At 44.3% G+C, this 19,650-nt stretch overlaps 1 protein-coding gene across 1 annotated transcript in view; it reads left to right on the plus strand.

Annotated features, from left to right (window-relative positions):
* The window catches only part of LOC103805124 (synaptotagmin-like protein 2), a 22,440-nt gene extending 3,698 nt beyond the window's left edge, over positions 1–18,742 (plus strand). Inside the window, exons 3-16 of the mRNA XM_009077759.1 lie at positions 3,676–3,769; positions 4,825–4,915; positions 5,091–5,184; positions 5,771–6,895; positions 8,320–8,418; positions 10,362–10,453; positions 10,918–11,019; positions 12,892–13,061; positions 13,853–13,955; positions 14,601–14,762; positions 15,498–15,576; positions 16,156–16,255; positions 17,254–17,459; positions 18,597–18,742. Coding sequence (XP_009076007.1) covers positions 3,676–3,769; positions 4,825–4,915; positions 5,091–5,184; positions 5,771–6,895; positions 8,320–8,418; positions 10,362–10,453; positions 10,918–11,019; positions 12,892–13,061; positions 13,853–13,955; positions 14,601–14,762; positions 15,498–15,576; positions 16,156–16,255; positions 17,254–17,459; positions 18,597–18,742 — 2,663 coding nt within the window. The remainder of the gene's footprint in view (positions 1–3,675; positions 3,770–4,824; positions 4,916–5,090; positions 5,185–5,770; positions 6,896–8,319; positions 8,419–10,361; positions 10,454–10,917; positions 11,020–12,891; positions 13,062–13,852; positions 13,956–14,600; positions 14,763–15,497; positions 15,577–16,155; positions 16,256–17,253; positions 17,460–18,596) is intronic.
* The last annotated feature ends 908 nt before the right edge of the window (positions 18,743–19,650 follow it).

Consider the following 19,650-nt stretch of genomic DNA (forward strand, 5'->3'; position numbering starts at 1 on the left):
GGTGAGTCTCCTTGGCCAGGATGTCTCTATAACATTAATTGACTGGGTTTAGTATACCCCTCCAAGTTCCACATTACTTAGACACATTCTCAAAGCTAAATGCTGACTAGGGACTTCACTGAGAGCCTCATTTTCTTTTTGCTTTATACTTATCCCTGACAGCTCTCATAACTTAGCATGGATTCATTGGAGTCTCTCATGCAGACCTGGCCCATCATATTTCATATGAAGTTGCTTTTATCCTTGGTATTATGGATTCATGATGTCATTAAATTTAGTATTTTATCATACCTCCAGAATGCTAAAACATATAAAACCTTTTCCAGCTTGGCAGAGTTGCCTGGCCATTTCTGTAAAGCATGTTCTGCTTTTTGAGGATGTGCATTTGTGCTTACACCCCTTTTATATGAGGCTTTGTCAGCCTCTGCCAGAGCCCAGGTCAGGCTCTGTCACCTGGTGCCCAGCTAGTGGCTAGCAGTCAATATGATTCATTGGCCTTTTACCTTGCACCCTTAGCTTGCTGTCCACTTCAGGAAAGAAAAAAAAAAAAAAGAAGTACTGTTGGGTTTAGATTTAACTTTTTAGGGCTGATGTGCACATATGAGATGTGGTTTCAGGTCATCATCTAAAATAATCTCCTTACTAATGCAGTTGTGTCCTTGCATGTGCATTACTTGACTAATGCTGTTCTAAGAAGGAAGAAGCAAATGTTATTAAATTAATATAATAATTATGTTTAGATTTAGCCCTTTATTCCTTTTTCAACTTTTTTCTTCCTTTTTTCTTCTCTGTTTCTATTCTCAGACTTATTTTGGTAAAGCACAGGTATAACATGCGGCTTTATTCCTTCCTCTTACTTTTCCCACTGCCATTTTACAGCACTGGTTGAGGATCAAGATTCTGTAGCTCATATATTCACTTTGTTGCTGCCTATTGCATGCTCAGCTCCTGCAGTGGTTGCCATCTAGATTGCCTCCCTTCAGGCATGAGGGCAAGCTCTCCTTTTAGTGACTTGTCAGCAAATGTGGCACTGGTGAGAGCAGCACCTGGCCCATTGGGGAACGAGGATCAGGCCCCTTTACATGTGGTTTGGTCAATGAAGCTCACCTTCAGTCTGCAGTAGATGAGATTAGGGCCTTATCTTGCCATGCTGACACCTTTTTTTCTTCCCCTGAAAAGATGAGTCGTTCACCTTCTGTTGCCTTTCAAGGTGATGAAGGTGTGTGTGTTTGTTTAGTCAAATTATGTAATATGTTCATGACTCCTGATTTAAGTCTTTAGTTCTAAGTCTGTGTTAGGGAGTGAAATGAGAAAATTCCTTCATGGAAATGCCCCACTGAGATAATTGCTGGCATTCCATTTGCAAGGTATGGGCTGAGGAGGGCTAGAGATTTGTGCCTGCACAGGAAAATGCCCAGTGACCTTCTCTGGAGGAGGGTTTTAGCCTTCAAAAGGGAGGGTTGTGTGGATCCCTAAGAGTTTTCACAGTCGGTATTGATTCTAATAGAAAACACTAGTCATGGGCAGTAATACAAATCCATAAAACAGATAGATACCGTATATTTAAACTACAGCCTGTAGAGCAGCACGGGTGGATGAATTTGGTGATAACTTCTCCTTGAACTTATGTGTATAACCTGAGAGCTAAAGATCATCTACAAGAGACCATTTTATCCACCTGCCAAGGCAAGTGAGCCCTGATGCACAGTTGGTTGTGCTTTTCCCAGGCATTGAGTATCTTTGGTTTACAGTGATAGAGATGAGTAAAGCAGCAAAAGTGTTAGAGCAGAAGTGGCTGTATACATACGTAGATAAATGTATGTATGGACAAGTTAAACTGGTCAGGCCGCTACTAATTTCTGTTGGAATTTGCTTCTTATTTGTCTCCTCCTGAACTTTGCAAAAGCATTTTGCTTGTCTTGATGGATTATAAAAACGTACTAATAACCTGTGTGTTTGTGGCAATAGAACCCAGACATAGCTGTCAGTGCCTGAGCCATTTCACAGGGCAGTGATTTGGATGGGTGGACATGAACACCTCCTGCTGCCTCTGCCAGCCAGGAGCAGGGAGCTCTGTCTGAGAGGAAAGTGTCAGTGAAGAGCAAATATAACACAGTGCCTTTGGAAGTGTGGTGAGAAATGAATGCATCTTTGGTTATCAAGGTCTTTTCAACCATGACAGACAGAGAGAAAATGTGGGAGTTTTGTCTTTGGTTCCTCTACTTTCAGTACAGCTCCCTACTGGCAACTCCCTCCTTCAGGTGTGGGGCAGAAGAGGAGGATGTGGCTCACTGTATAAATAAATGCTTCTCAGTTTGCCTTCCTGTGCCCACATGTGCCGTGGCCTGCACGTGCCACCAGCCATGCCTCAGCTTCTCTGTCCCAAAACAATGTTCAGTGCTGCTTTGTGCATTTACATGGGCAAAACACAGTCCCTCTTTCAGAAACATGCTCTCTAAAACTGGCTAGTTCCTACACAACCAGACTCTTGTCTTCCAGCAGGAGCATCTCCCCAGCTTCCCACTGCTGCTGCCACCACGGGGCCACCCAGCTGCCACCTCACGTGTGCCAGACATGTAGTCCTCATGCAGACAGCTCCGAGCAGTGGCTGCTGTGTCCCCTGCACCTCAGGGCTGGGTGCTGAGTGGGAAGGAAGAGTTGAGACTGCAGCATTTTTCTCCATGGCGAAGGGGGAATGAATCTTTGGATACCCATGCTACCTGTGGGCTGGCTGTGCTGATGCTGGATGGCACCACATGGGCAGCATTGGTGTGACACCCATGGCACAGCTTGTTTGTCCATAGGACTTGCCTGCTTTTGGGACTGGTGTGGTTTCCTAACCAGATAACAAGTGAGGCTATAGTATTTAATGTCACTTCTGAATCCTTTGAGCTTCTTAGTCCATTGTATTGTGTAACGAAATCTATCCTAAAATGATTTGGCAGTTCTTGTAACAGGTAGATTTGCTCTTTAAAATAGGCCTAGCTGCATGTGTATAAATATGTGCAGATCTTGTTGACCAGGCTAAACTTAGTTTCTCATCACTGTTTGAGAGTTTAATCCTTTTGGTTTTGCAGTAGCAAGAAAGCTCATTTGCCAACAAAATGTCTAATGCAACTTTATACCCTGGCAGTTGGCTGTAAAGGTTATTGACTTCTGTTGTTTTTCCTTTAGGGTCTTTGGGAGCTTAGAAGACATAGCTGAGCCTCGTGCCAGTAAAAATAACAGGGATCTCCTCATTAACTGTATTGGCCTCCTCCTTTGTTTGCCAAGATCGGATGACTTGAGTCAAAACAGGAAATGGCTGAATTTAAATCCTGGAACGGATTAACTTTATTGACAGTCATGACAGTGTCCTGCAAAGTTTCCAGCGATGCAACAGCTCCTGGAGTGATGCAGGTGTTAGGCAGCTGAGCTCACTTTGGCCTCTTGGGCCTGTGGGGTCTGGAAGTGCCTTGGCTGCATGAGGAGTGCAGACAGTGCTGCCCTGGGGCTGCCCCCACCCATGGGGAGAGCAGGCAGGACCCCTGACAGCCATCTCGTCTCAAATCCCCATGGGTTGTGCTGGCAGGACTCATTTTCATCAGGGAAAGCTTTTTCTTCCCCAGACAAAACACACCAACCATTACAAGTTTAATGAAATGTCATTTCTCAGCTGTTTCTGTTATATTACAGATGAGGTCAAGGAGCACATCCAGACAGGTCTGGAAAGCAAAGCTGTCCTGAGTCCTGCCTTCCCTGAGCACGTTGATGGTGCAGGAGAGGAAAGGTAATTTCTGCTGGTGTGCAGTGCTCTGGCTGCTGCTCTTAGTTCTAATGAAAATTGAGTGCTACCCATTAAATGCTGACCTTTAACTGAGTTTCTAAGACTGTATAAGTAATATGTTCTATAGGGTATTTTTTAAATCCTTCTTCCAGGAATTGTCAGAATATCAATCCTCCCCGAATAACTAGTGCTAATGTACTTATCCCACAAAGGTCTTTTCCTGCGTGATTTGATAAGGGGTCAGTAAAACAGAAGCTGTCTCTAGCGTCAGGATATGCTGGTTAGTTTTTCAAAGTAATTATGGTTGTATTTGTTTAATTTTTGCCATGGAGCAGCATTAACAAAATGAACTGTTTGAGGAAACTGCTCATTTCCTGCTGGTGCCAACCTCTGTGTCCAGTGCTCAGCACTCTCCATCAAGGCTTGGTAGGATTTCACGTTGTGCTGACTGAGCAGAAACACACACTGAAGGCACTCCAGCAAACATCAGTGACCTCACTCAATATCTGTGGGCTATGGAGAAGCCATTAAAATATTCACACATTCATGTATTGTTGCTCCCATCTCATTTGCATTTTTTTGTCAGCAGAACATTCTTCACAGGTGGCAATTGCTCCAGTTAAATATTAAATATGGGCCTTGACAACACTTCCACAACTCTTGCTGCTGATCAGTGGGTGTTGCATAATGAAGGATCCAGAGGCAACAAGCCTGAGGTGCTCCTGCTTTACTGGCACAACCCCAGTGGTTTTTTGGGGGTTGGTTAAGTCCTGAAAAGCTTGCTTTGTTTTTCTCATTCACCCCTAAGCAAGGTGTGGCCTGTTCTTTCTTGGGCCATAGCATAGAAATGCACTTCCCTTTTGCATGGCTCTTGGGCTCCTCTGGCACTTCCCAGAAGGGGAAAGTCTGAATAAACCTATCAGTTGAGACTCATTGTTTTTACTGAGCAAGTTCTGCAGCTTAGCAGAACTGAGATGATGTTGAAGACTGCCTGGTCACCCTACCAGGCACATGACTAGCACAGACCTCCTTGTTCAGGCATTTCTCCTCTCCCACAGATCCAGCACACCTGCTCTTGAAACTGCAGAGCATAAAATTGTGCCAAAACTGAAGCCAAGACTTCCTGCCCAGTTGTCTGCGTCACACAAGGTAGTATAGGCACAGCCCCTGTACTTTGTTTTGTTATTCCTTGAACCTTCACACAGTCTATACCTACTGGCAGAGGCTCTACAAGCTGCCTGCCCTGGTGTCTGTGCTCAAATAAAATAAATTTTTTCCAGTCGTGCCAATATATATACACTGATAAGATTTGTTTTCCATTCAGAGATCCAGTGTCCATGATGTCTCTTCCTCAGAGAGTGACACGGGAACAAATCCATTTACAGCTGCAACAAACAGCTTTGATTTGTCTAGGAAAGGTAAGTTTTTGTTCACTGAGCCATTGGTGTTTTAGTTATTCAACATCAAACACCAAGAGATAAGATGCTGTTCTCTGTGTGTACAAATGAATAACAAAGAGTATTTTTTACTTTGGCATGTAAGAATGGGCTGCCAACATTTGTATGAATTGTGCCCAGGGCAGCAGAGACCAAGGGAAAAAGTAATCCGATGACTGAAGCTTCTCCAAGCTCTCAGCACATTTTAAACTGAGTACTTGGCTCACAGCTCTTTAATCCACAAGAGAAGTTACCTTCTCTTTCCTGCCTTGAATGTATAGTGTAGTTTTGGCGCATAGCAAATATCCAGTGGGGAAGCTGTCAAACTGAAAAGGAAACTGCAAACAAATCCCCAACTCACAGCAACAGTTAGTGCTCAGTGGATTTTTTTTCAGGGTTTTCTTCAGACAGAAGATTTCTAGAGTCTGAATATGGTGAAAAATTAGGAACACATTGATGGTTTCTGAAAATTCCCCCGGCTTCCTTTTGAGAAACTGCAACCCAGACCCTCTAGGGAAATTTTGTATGATGCAGTGGGACATGCTGTGAGCATTTGTTGTTGTTGTAGGTCATGGAGTATCCCCATTGCCCACTAAGCTTTCAGAGGATGCTGTGCCTCAGCTCAGCAGTGCAGCTGGAGGAGAAACTGTTGGTGGGGCCACTGGCACCATGGTGGGGGCAGAAACTCCACCTGAAGAAACTTGTCCTCCCAGCAAGATACCAGTTAGAAGGAAACCAAGCAGAACCTTCCCCAGACCTGAGCAGTTTGTGAATCAAGTGGGGCCAGCAGAGGACAGCCTTGCAAAGAAAGAGCTGCTGGCAAGCCCCAAACCACTGACCACAGAGGAAGAAAGCAGCCAGGCTGGGAAGCAAAGCGTGAACTATACGATCTCATCAATGAGTAACAAAGAGGAGGATATTGGCCTTGACCATGAACACTTCAAGAACTTGAAGAACTTTTGGGAGAAGGGAGCAGACTCTGTGGCAGCGAGAAGCATGCCGACAGACCCGAGCTGGGGGGAGGCAGATGGGAGGCAGCTCAAGCTGAGCCGCTCACTCTCTGTGAAGTCTGGGCAAGGCCAGAACAGTGAAGAGAAACCTGGTGTCTTCCCCAAAACAAGAACCCCATACAAAAGGACAATAACTTTGTCTTCTAGCGAGGAAGAACCAAGCTATGTTGCTCCTGCAAGGAAGGGATCGATTCCCATCATTCCTAGATCCACATACGCCAAGAGCAAAGGCAGCCAGGCTACAAGAAATAACTCGCTGAGTGAAAGCAATGGGAAGCTGCTGCTGCCAGAGGAAGAGAAGGCAGCACAGCACTGCTCCAAGAAGTCCAGATTGCCTGTGCGAGGACCTTCCGTGCAAAGCGAGTCGCCCACCGAAGAAGTGTCTGGCAGCACGTTTGAGCCAGGAACGCCCACGGGTGAGCTGGTCGTCGTGGCAGACGAGCGCAAGCCCACAGGAAGGTCTCTGGCGAGCAGGGTGCAGATACTGATCGAGCCTGTGCTTACAGATGGTGAAAATGATGATGAGAAAGATGAAAGATCTGATCTAGGCACTCATGACAACATGGAAATAAATGGGGAGCTACCTGAGGAAAAAACATCTGCATCTTCAGACAAGCCAACACCTGGTGAACCAGCAGGAGAGAGAGAAGCCGTTCAGGGAACAGGCTCAGCTGTTGACTCAGGTACTGAGGGCTGTAACTGCACCCTGTGAAATCCCAATAGGGAGCCATCCCTAAGCCTGTTGTCTTCTCTAACCCTTCTGCATTTTGCACATTTTCTTCATTTGCCCATTTATCCTATATTGCAATGTGTGCAGAGTTAGCATATGTGGAATGTGTTTAGCAAACAGCTCTGGAAACAAGACTTATGTAGTCCTGTGTGAGTACAGAAGGGGACAACGCCATGTTCCCTTGCCTTGCTTCCTGCTACCAGCCCTTGTGCTTTACCTGCAAGTACCTCTCCTTGGGACATCCCTCCATTTCTATAGCGCTAACTGCAACAGGTCACAGGATCTCTCTTTATTTCGCTCACTGGCAAGATTGTACTGTCTTCACATGTGGGACTGGAGGAATTCTTTGTGGTGGTAGAGATAAGTCTGACACAAACAGAAGAAATAAAATGTGAAGTAAAGTGTGTAATAAATACATTGGCTGTTAGACTACCTTGATAGAGCTGCTGGCTGTCAGTGCCTCTATGATATTTTGGGTCTTTTTGGAATGCACAAGTGAATTTGGATATTAAACTGTAATCAAAGTGGACTGAACAAGGAGTCTGATCTTTCTGGGTTCTGATACCATGTTCTCAACCACAATGGTGTCAATAGTATTGCCACTTTGTCAGCCTCTTCCTCTGGGCTTGATGGGCTCCTGTAGTGACTGTTGCTATGAGCAAAAGGTATTGTTAATTGCGATTCATTTTACGTGTGGGCTGTGATTACCTACAGCTCTGCTCTCTGCCAAGCAAAGACCTAGAAAGAGAGAGCATCTTACCTCCTTTTTCCAAATTTCCTGTCCTCATGTAGCTGGGTAAGACCTCTTTGAGAGGATTTTCCATAGACTCATCTGATTTTTATTTTTTAAGTGTGTCATTTCTTGGCTTATTTCCCACCTCATATAACATTCCTATGAAAATCCTGAGTTGTGCTTTAGGTCAATGCAAACGTTTTCTTTATAGAATCAAAATATTTTGGGTTGGAAAAGACATCTAATATCACTGAGTCCAACCATTTATACACCAGATCATTCTAATATTCTCAGGGCTTTTTGCCTTATTATTGCATTCATTTCAGGATGATATTAGAAGATGGCTGTGTTTCACTGGAAGCTCTTCACAAGGGCTGGTCTGTCTTAGGGACAAAGATGTAAATCCAATATTTACATTTCCTGACATAATGTAAAAAGCTTTTCTTGGGGAGAGACATCAAAGCACATGGATGATTTGAAAGTAGTTCTGTGTAATATAACTCCAGTGCTCTAAACAGAGTGAACAAGCCAGGAGAGGTGTGTACACACACACACACACACACACACACACATGTGCTTGTTGACACACTGCCCATTCATGTTTATTTATTTACCATGTTGATTTGGCTTTTCATGTATTCCAGAGGAAGATGGAGATCATTCTCCTGCTGCTCAGGCATTGGCCCGAGCAAATAGCATTAATCTTGCAAAGAGCATGGTGAACATTTACACAACCACAGAGAGTGAGTAACATCTTTCTTTCTTCTTTTTGGTTTACATTTGATGAAGGTAATATATTATGCCAGTTTTTCATCACCATGCTTCTGTGCATGTACCAGGCAAGGAAAATGACATATTGTTTCATCATCAAATTAGAGAGTTTATAGTGCCTAAAATTAAATTCAGAGCCAGGAAATTGCAGCTAGATTGATGGTATGTTACTCAGTGTCTTCAGCAAAAACACAAGTGCTTCAAAGGATTGGCAAGGAGTTTGTACTCGTCCCTCCTCTTCCCCCACTGAGTGCTGTGGGAGCTGCCTGGTAGCTTGTGCACTGGATCGATCAGAGGGGCCAGACCTCATGTCCAGTGTGCTAGTTATGCCACAGACTCCTGTCACACCCTCACTGGGCTTGCAGTGCCCAGCCTGGGTCTCTCACCTCACACAGAGCAGAGCCCGTTTGATGGACTCATGTCCCCAGCTAGCAGCTGGGACATGCTTTATGGTGACAGACTCTCCCTGAGAAACCACGAGAAGCTAAGGAGAAGGCAACCAAGAAAGCAGCAGCTGACCTGAAGAAGCCTGTGGCCAAGAAACCTGTCTGTGCCATCAAGAAACCCAAGAAAGCTGCAGCCACTGAAGGGGCCTGAGGGAAAGCAGTAGCAGCCTCTGTGCCCAAGAAAGCCAGTGACAGTCCCCAAAGGGTCAAAACTGGCAAGCCTGAAAGGACAGCTAAGAGCTTGCCTAAAAGGAAAGTGGTGAGGCCAAGGCTGCCAGGACTGAGGTGAGAAGGCTGGGAAGGCAATGCCTGAGGAAAGGTAAAGATGCTTAGAGGCTTTGATCAAGCCCATTTAAGCACAACCCCTTGTTATGGGAGGGGAGGACAGTCCCCTTTGGGCTCTGTCAGAGGCAGCTGCAGACAGGTCATACTGCATCACCCTGTGACTGTGCTCACCCCACCTGGTAGCCTTGTGCCAAGTGTCTGCCCCATCATATGGTGCAGCAACATGTCACAAGGCACAGTGGCTCCAAGCTCCAGGTCCCACATGGATTGCTGTTCAGTGACATGGTCTTCACACAGACAACCAAGATTTCAGCCTCTTATTTAGAGCTCCAAACCTCATCCCCAGAAACTCTACTCTACAGATTTACAATCCCTTCTTTGCAGGATGGCAAGTAGCCTGTGGAGAGGGCTAGATACAATTATTTGCTCATGAATGGTAAATCAAGTAGCTTTTGGGCATTTTGAGCACTGAAGAATGTATCATCATGGCTAACATGGTAAACCAGTGTGTATATGGGCATGTATGTTTATGCACATATATCTTCACAAAACATCCTTCTGGGATGGTCATAGTCATCTTCAAGGAAGTTATTGAGAGAAGATAAAAATAGAAAGAAGATGTTTTATTCAGACATTTAAGCAGTCCAGTAATCATCTTTCTAAGATGATAGGAAGCTTTCTGATTTTTTTGTTTCAGATAATCTGGCTATTGTCCACTTCTTTGTCTAGCAGAGTATGAGAGGTGGATGCAATGCTGAAATTGTAGCTGTAAATATTTTACAGCTCTTATGTACAGGGCAGTGTGATATGAGATAAAAATGTGAATGTGTTTGGTTTCTTTGACAAGGAGGTGGATTTGTGTTGTTTTAGCGTAAATTAAATCTGCATGAGTAAGTTCCACGTCTGTGGGCTAATAAGAGAATTAAATGAGCCACTAGAGGGAGTTTGCACATTCCCACACATTGAACGGAAACACATGAAAAAAAAGCTTTAAGGTGTTAGTTAGCAGTTTCTGTCTTGGGGGGGGTCAGCTGCAATGACAGGTGACAGAGACAGGGCAAGTGGATGATACTCTAGTTAATCCCACAAGCTTTTCCTCCTTCCTTGTGCCCTTAAACAAAAACTTCTTATATTTTCCCGACTCTGACAAGATATCCTTATGCTGTTTTTGTTTGTACCTACAGCATACAATAAACCTCATTTGATACCGCATCAGTTTCTTGAACCTGAAAGAGTCAAAGAGCTGAGCAGATCCTCTCCTCTCCTGTTGTCTGAGGTAGGCTAGACACCAGGAATGGCTGGAATAGTGTTCATGACATCCCCTGAATGGAAGTCAGTTTCATGAGTATGTTTCTCCTGGACACCAGCAGTACTTGCTTTAGAGCTTGCCTTGGTTATGTCATAAATAAATGAGGAAAAACTTTAAGAAAAAAGCCTCCGATAACCCAGAGCAGCTGTTCCATCCTGGAGGAGTTTAAGTGTTTCCCTCTGTCTCAAACCAAGCTGTTCTGTGCCCTTTCCCAGAGCCCAGGCGAGGCATGCAGCTCTGTTTGGAGGCAGTTAGTGATGACGTTCACTGCTGTTGGAGGGAATGCCCCTGGGGAGGCTCCCTGCGCTCTCCTCCGCTCTCCTAACCTGATCGCCGCTTAACGGGACTCTGCTGAGCAATTGGTTTTTCTCTGTAGTGTCGCAAAGTGCTCATAGGGCAGAGCTTAAAGATGCTTGTTATTTTCTGAGCAGACTGAATCAGACACGGCTTCGGAAATCAGCTTCCAGTTTACCAAGCACAAAAAGACGCCCAGCATTGGCAGCCACTCGTCCGACATGGCTTCTGTCTCCTCGGTAGGTACTGAACGCCAACGTCTCTCCGGACAGGGTTTCTCAGTCGGAGGCAGTGACACTGCAGTTAGACTGATACTGATGATGTGGCCTCCGGAGTATCCTGTTGGTTTCTGCACGGTGCATTGTTAAAAGGACAGTGATGGTTAATGACTGACTTGGGTTAAAGGAGTGAATCCAGGTACCATCTCAAAATAGAAACCCACTGAGTCATTGCTAGTGGAACTCTCCGTAAGCGATAGCCCTGCTCCGAGGCACGGATGCTCTGAAGTCTGGCAGTGCAGAAGACCAGGGGGGCTTTTCCTAGGTGGGAAAATTAGGCACATGGCTATTAAGTGATATGTTTGTGGTCCAGGACTGCAGATGGGAGCCCTCTGCAAGCTCATCCTTTATCAGCAGATACAAGGAAACTCGGACAGCAAAAGTGCGATTTAGAGCTTCAGCTTCTAAGGAAAGCTGAGAAGAGCTGAGTGTGTTTAGTTGAGCATTTTTAAAAGATTCCTTAAAGACAGTGTTTGGTGAAGGAGCTGCTTAAAAGTGCTTGAATTTGCTGTGTTACTGTTACAGGTATCTCCAAGGTGTATATTTGAGATTTAAAGAATATATGTGAAGCAAAGCTGGTAGGGAGAGGTCATGGATGGAGATAAATATGTTTAAAACCCTTTTGAGCTTTGAGGCATATGAGTCCTCCTCCTAGTTTGGAGTGTCTGGGAGCTGTAAATGAGCCTTTTGTGTTCAGGTCATACAGATGTTCTTGAAAATCTCGTTCAGGATTCTCTGCTGGGGTGAGGATCCTGATGGGATGGTAAATGCAGCTCCTAGGACTTGAGAGGAGATGTTTAGCAGGTTATTGTAGGTTATAATAGAATTCAGAACCAAAGAAAGTAGGGTAAGACAGAGAAGAACAGGAAAGTTTTTGATAAATGCTCATGACTGTACCACAGAAAAGTGCCAAGAGGGTTAATGATTTACTTTGTAAACAGCATTAGCTTTTATGATATCCTGTCAGGAATCATGAGTGATTGGTGCAATAGAAAATTCTCTCATCTTTCTGGAGCTGTGCTTTGTGCTTCATCACTTTCCACCAGTGAAAGACAAAGCCTTGAAAAAAAGAAGCCCAAGTTGTAGGGGCAAATCTGTTTGTTCTTGGTGAAAGCAAGTGACTCTTGAGTGCCTAGCTCCTGATTTATACCTGTAGAAACCTCATGTTCCTGTGCATTTGTGGCAAGTAGATGCACACAGGCACTGGTGGGGCAGTGGCTCTTCAGGACAGGAGTTGTGTCTATTTGGTACTGATCCATGCACATTGTGAGCTAGCAACAGGGTAGTAATAGTTTTTTCTACAATGCTAGTCTGATAGGGTTCTAACTAGCTTATTTTAAAAATTGATTGACAATTGTGTGACTATATCTACCTGAATTAATAAGTTCATGTACAGATAACTCAAGTTCTCTCAATATATTTCTTTCTTAGCGATGAGGCTGAGTCGGGATAGCAGTTGTTTGTACTGTAAGCATAGAGAAGAGACTACTGTGGTGCTCTCAGTAATACTTAATTCTGTTTCCCAAAGTTTTGGGATTTAGGAGTGAAAAAGCTTCTGTATTTCTTGAGCATTCTGGGGAATAGTGATGCTAAATCCTGGTCTAGGATAGCATATCCTTGTGAGACCTTTATTTGGGTTCCCCAACCCTTGCTTGTTTGAGCACAGCTGCAGCAGTGAAGCCATTTCTATGTCAAGGACACCATAACTGCACAAAGACAGAAGTGGCAGATTATTTCTTTGGGAATGCACTTCTCAGACTATTGTCTCTGTCCAGAACCAAGTCAGGACTGTGCCTATTTCAGTGGCACTGACATTGCTCTTCCGCCTGGCAGGTGAGTGGCAGTGTGCTCAGTGTCTACAGCGGCGATTTTGGGAGTGTGGATGCCCAAGGGACAGTGGAGTTTGCTCTAGACTATGATGAGAAGAACCGGGAGTTCCAGGTCCATGTGTCCCAGTGCAAGGATTTGGCTGTAGTGGATGAGAAGAAAGGGAGATCTGACCCGTGAGTGACATTTTGGTGCCTTATGACTTCTACATTGCTGAATTATGTGTTCTGAAGGATTTTTTTTCTTTAAACGTCACGGTTTCTTCCTTCCTTCAGACTTCTGGTGCATACTTACTGCTGGGACTAGCTGATGGTTCTGGAGCCACTGGCATCAGTAAAATTGTTGCCAGACTTAAATTAGAAAAGATGGAGAAAGCTTTGATCCCTACAAAGACAGTTCCTGTTATCACTGGGATATGTTCTCTCTGCATCCATGTGAACCTTGATCTCTCCACAGTGAATGCACTTAGTAGTAACTCTGGTGCTGCAGACACGTGTCTGTATGAACAGGAAGTCCATAGAGAAGTGCTCTTAGGGACACAGTGGAAGTTGTAGTGGTTAGTGATCTCTAGTTTGAAAGACGATGAAAAGAAGCTTTGGATTTGAACCCTGAGAGAGAGACTTAAAGACATGTCACCTCTTTCCTGCTCTCTAATTTCACCCTGATTTTGAATGCACAGAGATGCTATAGTTACAGTCCTTTCCCAAAATGGATATATGGCCTTGCTGGATTCCCATATTGCTTAGACGGCTGCCTCTTCTGAATATTGGTGGCATCCATCCATCCCCAGGGAGATTTATAGCTTCACATGCAAGCCAAGTTAATATCCTAGCATTTCTCTTAATTAGTTTTTCCCTTGAAGAGTCAATTCCAAGTCTTTTGTTTGCATGTCATCATTCACAAGTGTTGCCTGCTTATTAGAAAACTTGGCAATGTGGAACAATGTCCACCTTGTTTTCTTCCCTAGGTATGTTAAAACTTACCTGCTCCCAGACAAAGCTAGGATGGGTAAGAGGAAAACTTCAGTGAAGAAGAGGACAGTGAATCCCATTTACAATGAGGTGTTACGGGTGAGAACAAATACATGCTCTGAAATCCTGTGTTGTAGCAGACACCTCTACCAGGTCAGATCTGGAAAGATCCTGCCTTCTTGGCCAGGCTTCTTCACCTGCCTCCCAGCAAAACTGCACTGCTTGGGTTTGTAAGGCCTGGGATGTTAAAAGTTTCTCTGCTCTGTGGCACAAAGATTTGTCTGTCAAAACCATGCGGTGATCTTTGGATGAGACAAGGACCTGCAGTCTGTTCTGCCTTCAGCCAGAGCACTGGGTGTTCTTTCTCCCCTTCCCCAGCATGAAATCACGAGGCATGGGACTGGTAAGAAAGGTCTGCATTATGTGATCTTGCTCATCAAAGTGCAGAGGATTATTTAACAATGCCCAGGCCTGTGTTAATAATTCTTGAAAGAATATTGGTTTTTCCCCTGTGATGAATGGAGCACCAGGTTTCCCTGTGCTCAGCAGAAAAGCTTTGTCAGGGTAGTATCATTGCTGCAGAGCAAAAAAAGATGTTCAGAGTGAGGCCACTCCATTAGCAGTGCATGTGTGGGGTGGGTTTGAATGTCTTAGAGCTTATTCAAGCTTTTGAGTGGTTTATTTCTGGTTATGAAAGGAACAGAAGAAAAATTTTAACAACCTGACTTCTCTTTCTTCCTCTAGTATAAAATAGAGAAAATGGTATTGCTGATCCAAAAATTAAATCTCTCTGTTTGGCATAATGATCCACTGGGACGTAACAGTTTCTTGGGAGAGATCGAAATAGACTTGGCCAGCTGGGACTGGAGCAACAGGAAGCTCAACTGGTACGCCCTGAAGCCCCGGGTAAGTGTGTCCCAGCTGCAGTCCCACTTCCTAGCCCAACCCTGAAGCCTTCAGGGGTGGCAGAAGTCCTTCCTGACTCCTCTGAGGTATTTGGGTGTGGTGGAGCAGAAGAACCTGAACTGTACCTAGGGAAGTGCAGTAGACCACCCACAACCCCTGGACACATTAGTGCAGTATTGAGTGCTCTGAACAATGGACGTCTTGGGTCTTATTTGGTGACTGATCTGTAGGGACACTTTCATAAATGCAACCTGACACTAATCAGAGAAACTCTGACTTGGCTTTGCTGTTCTTTCTACTCACATAAAGACCATCCCTCAAATATAGACAGCAGAGTACTGGGTGAAGCAGCTGAACATGTCTTGAGAGGTAAATATTCAGGTGCCACTGTAAATCCTGTACGGCTTCCTGCATGCTTCTGGGTTCACAGGTCTGATTTGAGATCCCTTTTCAGCAAATAAAGAACATTTGTCTTTCAGAACCAAGATGCTTAATTATACCCAGCTGGACATGTCTGGAAGGGCAGCCTTGCTCTGAATTGTCAGGCTTTTGGTTCTGAGGGTCTGAGTTTGAGAACAAAGCCACAAAGAAAGGAGCTGCCCTGAGAACAGGCTGCTCTAGCTGTTGAAAATCAGAGTTTGTCCATTTGTGCCCCTCCACTGAACTCAAAAGCTGTTTGCCTTGCTGTGTTTACACAATTCTTCATTTAGTCAGTTGTGACTCTTTCTATTTCAGAGCCTTTCTGCTGTTAATGGTGTGGATCATCGAGGAGTGATGAGTTTGTCTATTAAGTATGTCCCCCCTGGAAGCCTAGGTAAAATGTGGTTCATGTATTAAGTATTGCCTATATGTAGACATGCAGCTTGCAATGCTCATCTGTTTAAGGGCTGGTTAAAGAGGAGTCTCAGAGCAAGATTTTAAGAGATCAGCACAAAGGCACAACCAGCAGTGCTTGATAGCACTGCCTGCAGCCCATATCTGAATTTCACATCTGGATTTACTGGGAATGTGCTGCAGAGAGAGGAAGGGCTCAACAACCTCAAACTCATCAGCTGTTATAAGCACTGTGGGCACTGTAGGTGCTGTGATGATAGCAGCAACACACAACCCCTGTTACAGTGGGGCAGGCACAAGGCTGGGTTGGCTCAGCAGTTCCTTCTCCTTTCCTGTTTGAAAGCAGCACCAGCACATTGTGTCAGGAGCCTCTGCAGCTGTAGGTGTGACAGGGCTGGCAGTAGTGCTGTGGCATGCAGAGAGAGGGTGCAGAGCTTGTGAGGGAGTGAGTACACGGAGGAGTCATATGGCTCCCTCAGGTCCCTGGAGAGCAAGCCTGTCATTCTGTGAGCTATTGCAAGGACTAGCATGACAATTTTGCTCTTCTCCTGAATGGCAGGTCCAAAGAATCCTCCCTCTGGTGAAGTTCACATCTGGGTCAAAGACGTCAAGGACCTGCTGCAGTTGCGTCCTTCTGGAGTCGACTCCTTCGTGAAATGGTATGTGCATGAGCAAGGTATTGGCTTTGCTCCTGGGTCTGTGCCTGCACAAAGCAGTGTGTTTGCCTCTCTGTTCTCAGGCTCACCTAGCTCTGCCTCTGTACTACATAAAGACTTCATGTTGCACTGGGCTATGTAGGAGAGAATTGTCCTGGTTATTGACTTGTGGCCAAATTAAGAAAATCCTTGCTGTGATAAAGCACTTGGTCAATCACTGTCTGTGGCTCACTCAGTGATTTGGCTCAGTAACATCTGAGTGACAGACTTCTGATCCCATGACCTGTGACCCCTGCACCACAGCCCACTGTGTCCATGAGATGTGAATTTTGCCTTGAAACAAACTTGCATGCAAAGTTTGGGAATTTCTTAGGGACTCCTCAGAACTGACATCCAGACAGTTGTAGGCTGCTTTAATCTTCTTAGTATGTACATGTTTTGTGCAGCCTGCAACATCAGTTCTGTGTGTTATATGGGAGAAGATGCTGCAAGTATTCCAGAAAATAAAAAATCTTTTAAGGGGATTTTAAGATGTTTTCAGTGCTTTGAAGTGGTCACCATGTGTTCTCTATATTTCAAATCCTTACAGAATTCTCCTGCATAAAGGTGTGGTGCTCAAGAAGCCTAACTGATCATTTTGAAATGCCCTCTTGGGCATGTAAGTTATGAAAATTCATGAAAACAGAAATATGTGAAAGTAATGTCCATTTTTAATGTAAAATGTCAGTTTGCAGAAAAGATTTTCCCAAAGCAGGAAATTTTAAGCAAGTAAAATTTTCCTTTCTGAAAATGTTTACTTTTAAAATGGGTTTTCCTGGCAAAAAGGAGTTTCATATAGGAATTACGAACATTTCTTGTTAAATTTACAGAGATTTCTTAAGCTAAGACCTATTTCATCCTCTCTTCAGAACCGAGACTTTGTTTAGATCAAGGAGCTTTGTAGGAACAATCCAAATTTTAGGTGATAATACTTCATGCTGTGTTTTTTTCTCCTCTCAAAGCTATGTGCTTCCAGACACCAGTAAGAAGAGTTACCAGAAGACCCGAGTCATAAAGAGAGACACAAACCCTGTTTTCAATCACACTATTGTGTATGATGGCTTTCATACAGAGGATCTAAAGGATGCTTGTGTTGAACTGACTGTGTGGGACCATGAAAAGCTCACCAACCACTTCCTTGGAGGAATCAGGCTGGGCCTTGGGACAGGTAAGTGTTTTTCTTTATGTTAACTGAATACTGTTCCCATAGTGCTGAGCCACAACATAAAATGGGAAGTTGTAGAGCATTTTTCTGTTGGAGAGAAATCAGGGATGAGGAGTCTCTGTAACTGGTGAGAGTCTTGGTACCTGCACTGTGTCTTGGATGGGGGGGTCCTGGTGCCATGATAGCAACCCTCTGTTCCCATGTTTTCTGCCAACATCAGCTCTGAGGTCTGGCAACACCCAAGAACCTCCTTGGGTCCATCACAGAGTTTTCCTGCTGTTACAGGAAAACAGGCTGGATGACATGTCAACATTATATTGGTGCTTCTCCCAGGGAAGAGTGCTCAGAGATGAACTGGAATGCCATGCAGGACAGCACCACCTGGTGACTGTCCAGCCTTGAAGTGCTCTCTGAGAGACCGAAGATTTCAGAATGTTGCAGTCAAGGATAACTGTTCCTTGAGTGTATTGGGAAAAGGCTCATATGGTAGCTGGGAGTTCTGCCTTGCAGATGCACCTGTGGGTTATTGGATTTGCTTGCGGGTTCTCTGTTTTCAATCCCTAATGTCACCAGGAGGGTTGTGAACTATCCTGTGGGAAGGGGCAACAAAAATAAGCCCATAAGCAGGATATAAAAGTACCAAACCCAAGATTAGCTGTGATCTAAATGTAGACCTTTATCTCGTTGACAAGTAATTGCCATATGAAAATTTGGTTGAATAATTGGCTTGGAATTGATGGACACACATTTCCACTATGGTGTGTTTGATTCTTGTACAAATGAAGCAAGAGAATCTTGATGAATACTCCACCCTGTTCACATGAAAATCTTTTAAGGGGAAAACCAAACCTTTAAGACTTTCTTTACCATTCAAAAAGACACAGAAAGGGCTTGAGCCCAATACTATTTTTTGTTGGCAGGTTATGTTTTGGGTTCTTGCAGTGACTTCATTCTGAACTCTGGTGTAAAATGAAGGTCATTGGCAGAACAGAAGTTGTTGAGGGTGCAGCTTGCTGAGGGGACGTCAGCACCTTTCATGTTAAGACACTGCCTGCAACAGTTACATCTCATTGAATACTTTTGCATGGAGTGGAAACTCTTTGTGTAGCTCCCAACTTGTAGCTTTCTCATTCTTTTCAGGTTTGAGCTATGGCATCTCTGTGGACTGGATGGACTCCACCCAAGAGGAGGTGGCCTTTTGGCAGGAGATGATGTTGGCTGCCAATGAATGGATTGAGGGATTGCTGCCACTGCGCTCACTGGCAGGGAGGAAAAAACTGAAATAACCTATGGTTTGTGCCATAGAAATGCTGGATGTGATCGTTAGAGTTAGGAAGTGTCCTGCACCGAGGAGATAGAGGCCATCCACAGGGCTGCAAGTGTCAGGTTAATAAGGCAATTGATGGACAACACCTTGGAGATGTTAATGTTAAGTACTAATTCACTGACAGAGGACATGGAAGATGCCAAACTGAGGCTATACTTGATTTTGAACAAGAAGAAACTTAATTTGCTTTTTTTTTATTTAATCATTTATATTCAGTATATTTGAATTCCATTAAGCTCTGGGAACATTTGCAGAAGGAAAAGGAGATATGGATACTTTTATTTTTTTACTGTTTCTTGTGCCATTTTTTTCCATGCAGAGATGTAGTTGTACTAAAGCAGCAGCATGGTATTGTTCATACTCCCCTGAGAGTGGTACACTTTGTACTTGATGTACAATTGCTCCAAGCTACCAGCAACACAGTTTGAGAATGGGAGCTCTGCCTTTGTGGCTGGTGATAACACATCTCTAACGTGAGGAAAATTGAGTTCCAAGGTGTATCTAAAGAAAGAGAGGACTATTTGAAGCAGAAAATGAAGCAACCTGCAGAGGATGACAATGAGGAATTCAATGTATTAATTTCTTTCTGCTTTAATCTGAAAGAGTGCAGTGATGGTCCTACAGCTAGTGGGATTTTGCAGCCAGGGGCTGTTTCCCTAGCTTTCCCACAGGCTTCCTCAGGCAAGTTTCTCTGTGAAAGGACAGTTTGAGTGCAATATAACCTAAAGTACTTGCCCAAATGCAAAATATGGTTACATTGCTAATGGGCTTAATTGCACCTTTGCAATGCCTTGTGTGCAAAACATTTCAGTATGAAATAATGATGTAGGAAAGAGTCTCATGTTAGCCTGGCACCATGGGCCAGGA

Source organism: Acanthisitta chloris, unplaced genomic scaffold, assembly GCF_000695815.1.
Source record: "Acanthisitta chloris isolate BGI_N310 unplaced genomic scaffold, ASM69581v1 scaffold42986, whole genome shotgun sequence".
Classification (NCBI taxonomy): domain Eukaryota; kingdom Metazoa; phylum Chordata; class Aves; order Passeriformes; family Acanthisittidae; genus Acanthisitta; species Acanthisitta chloris.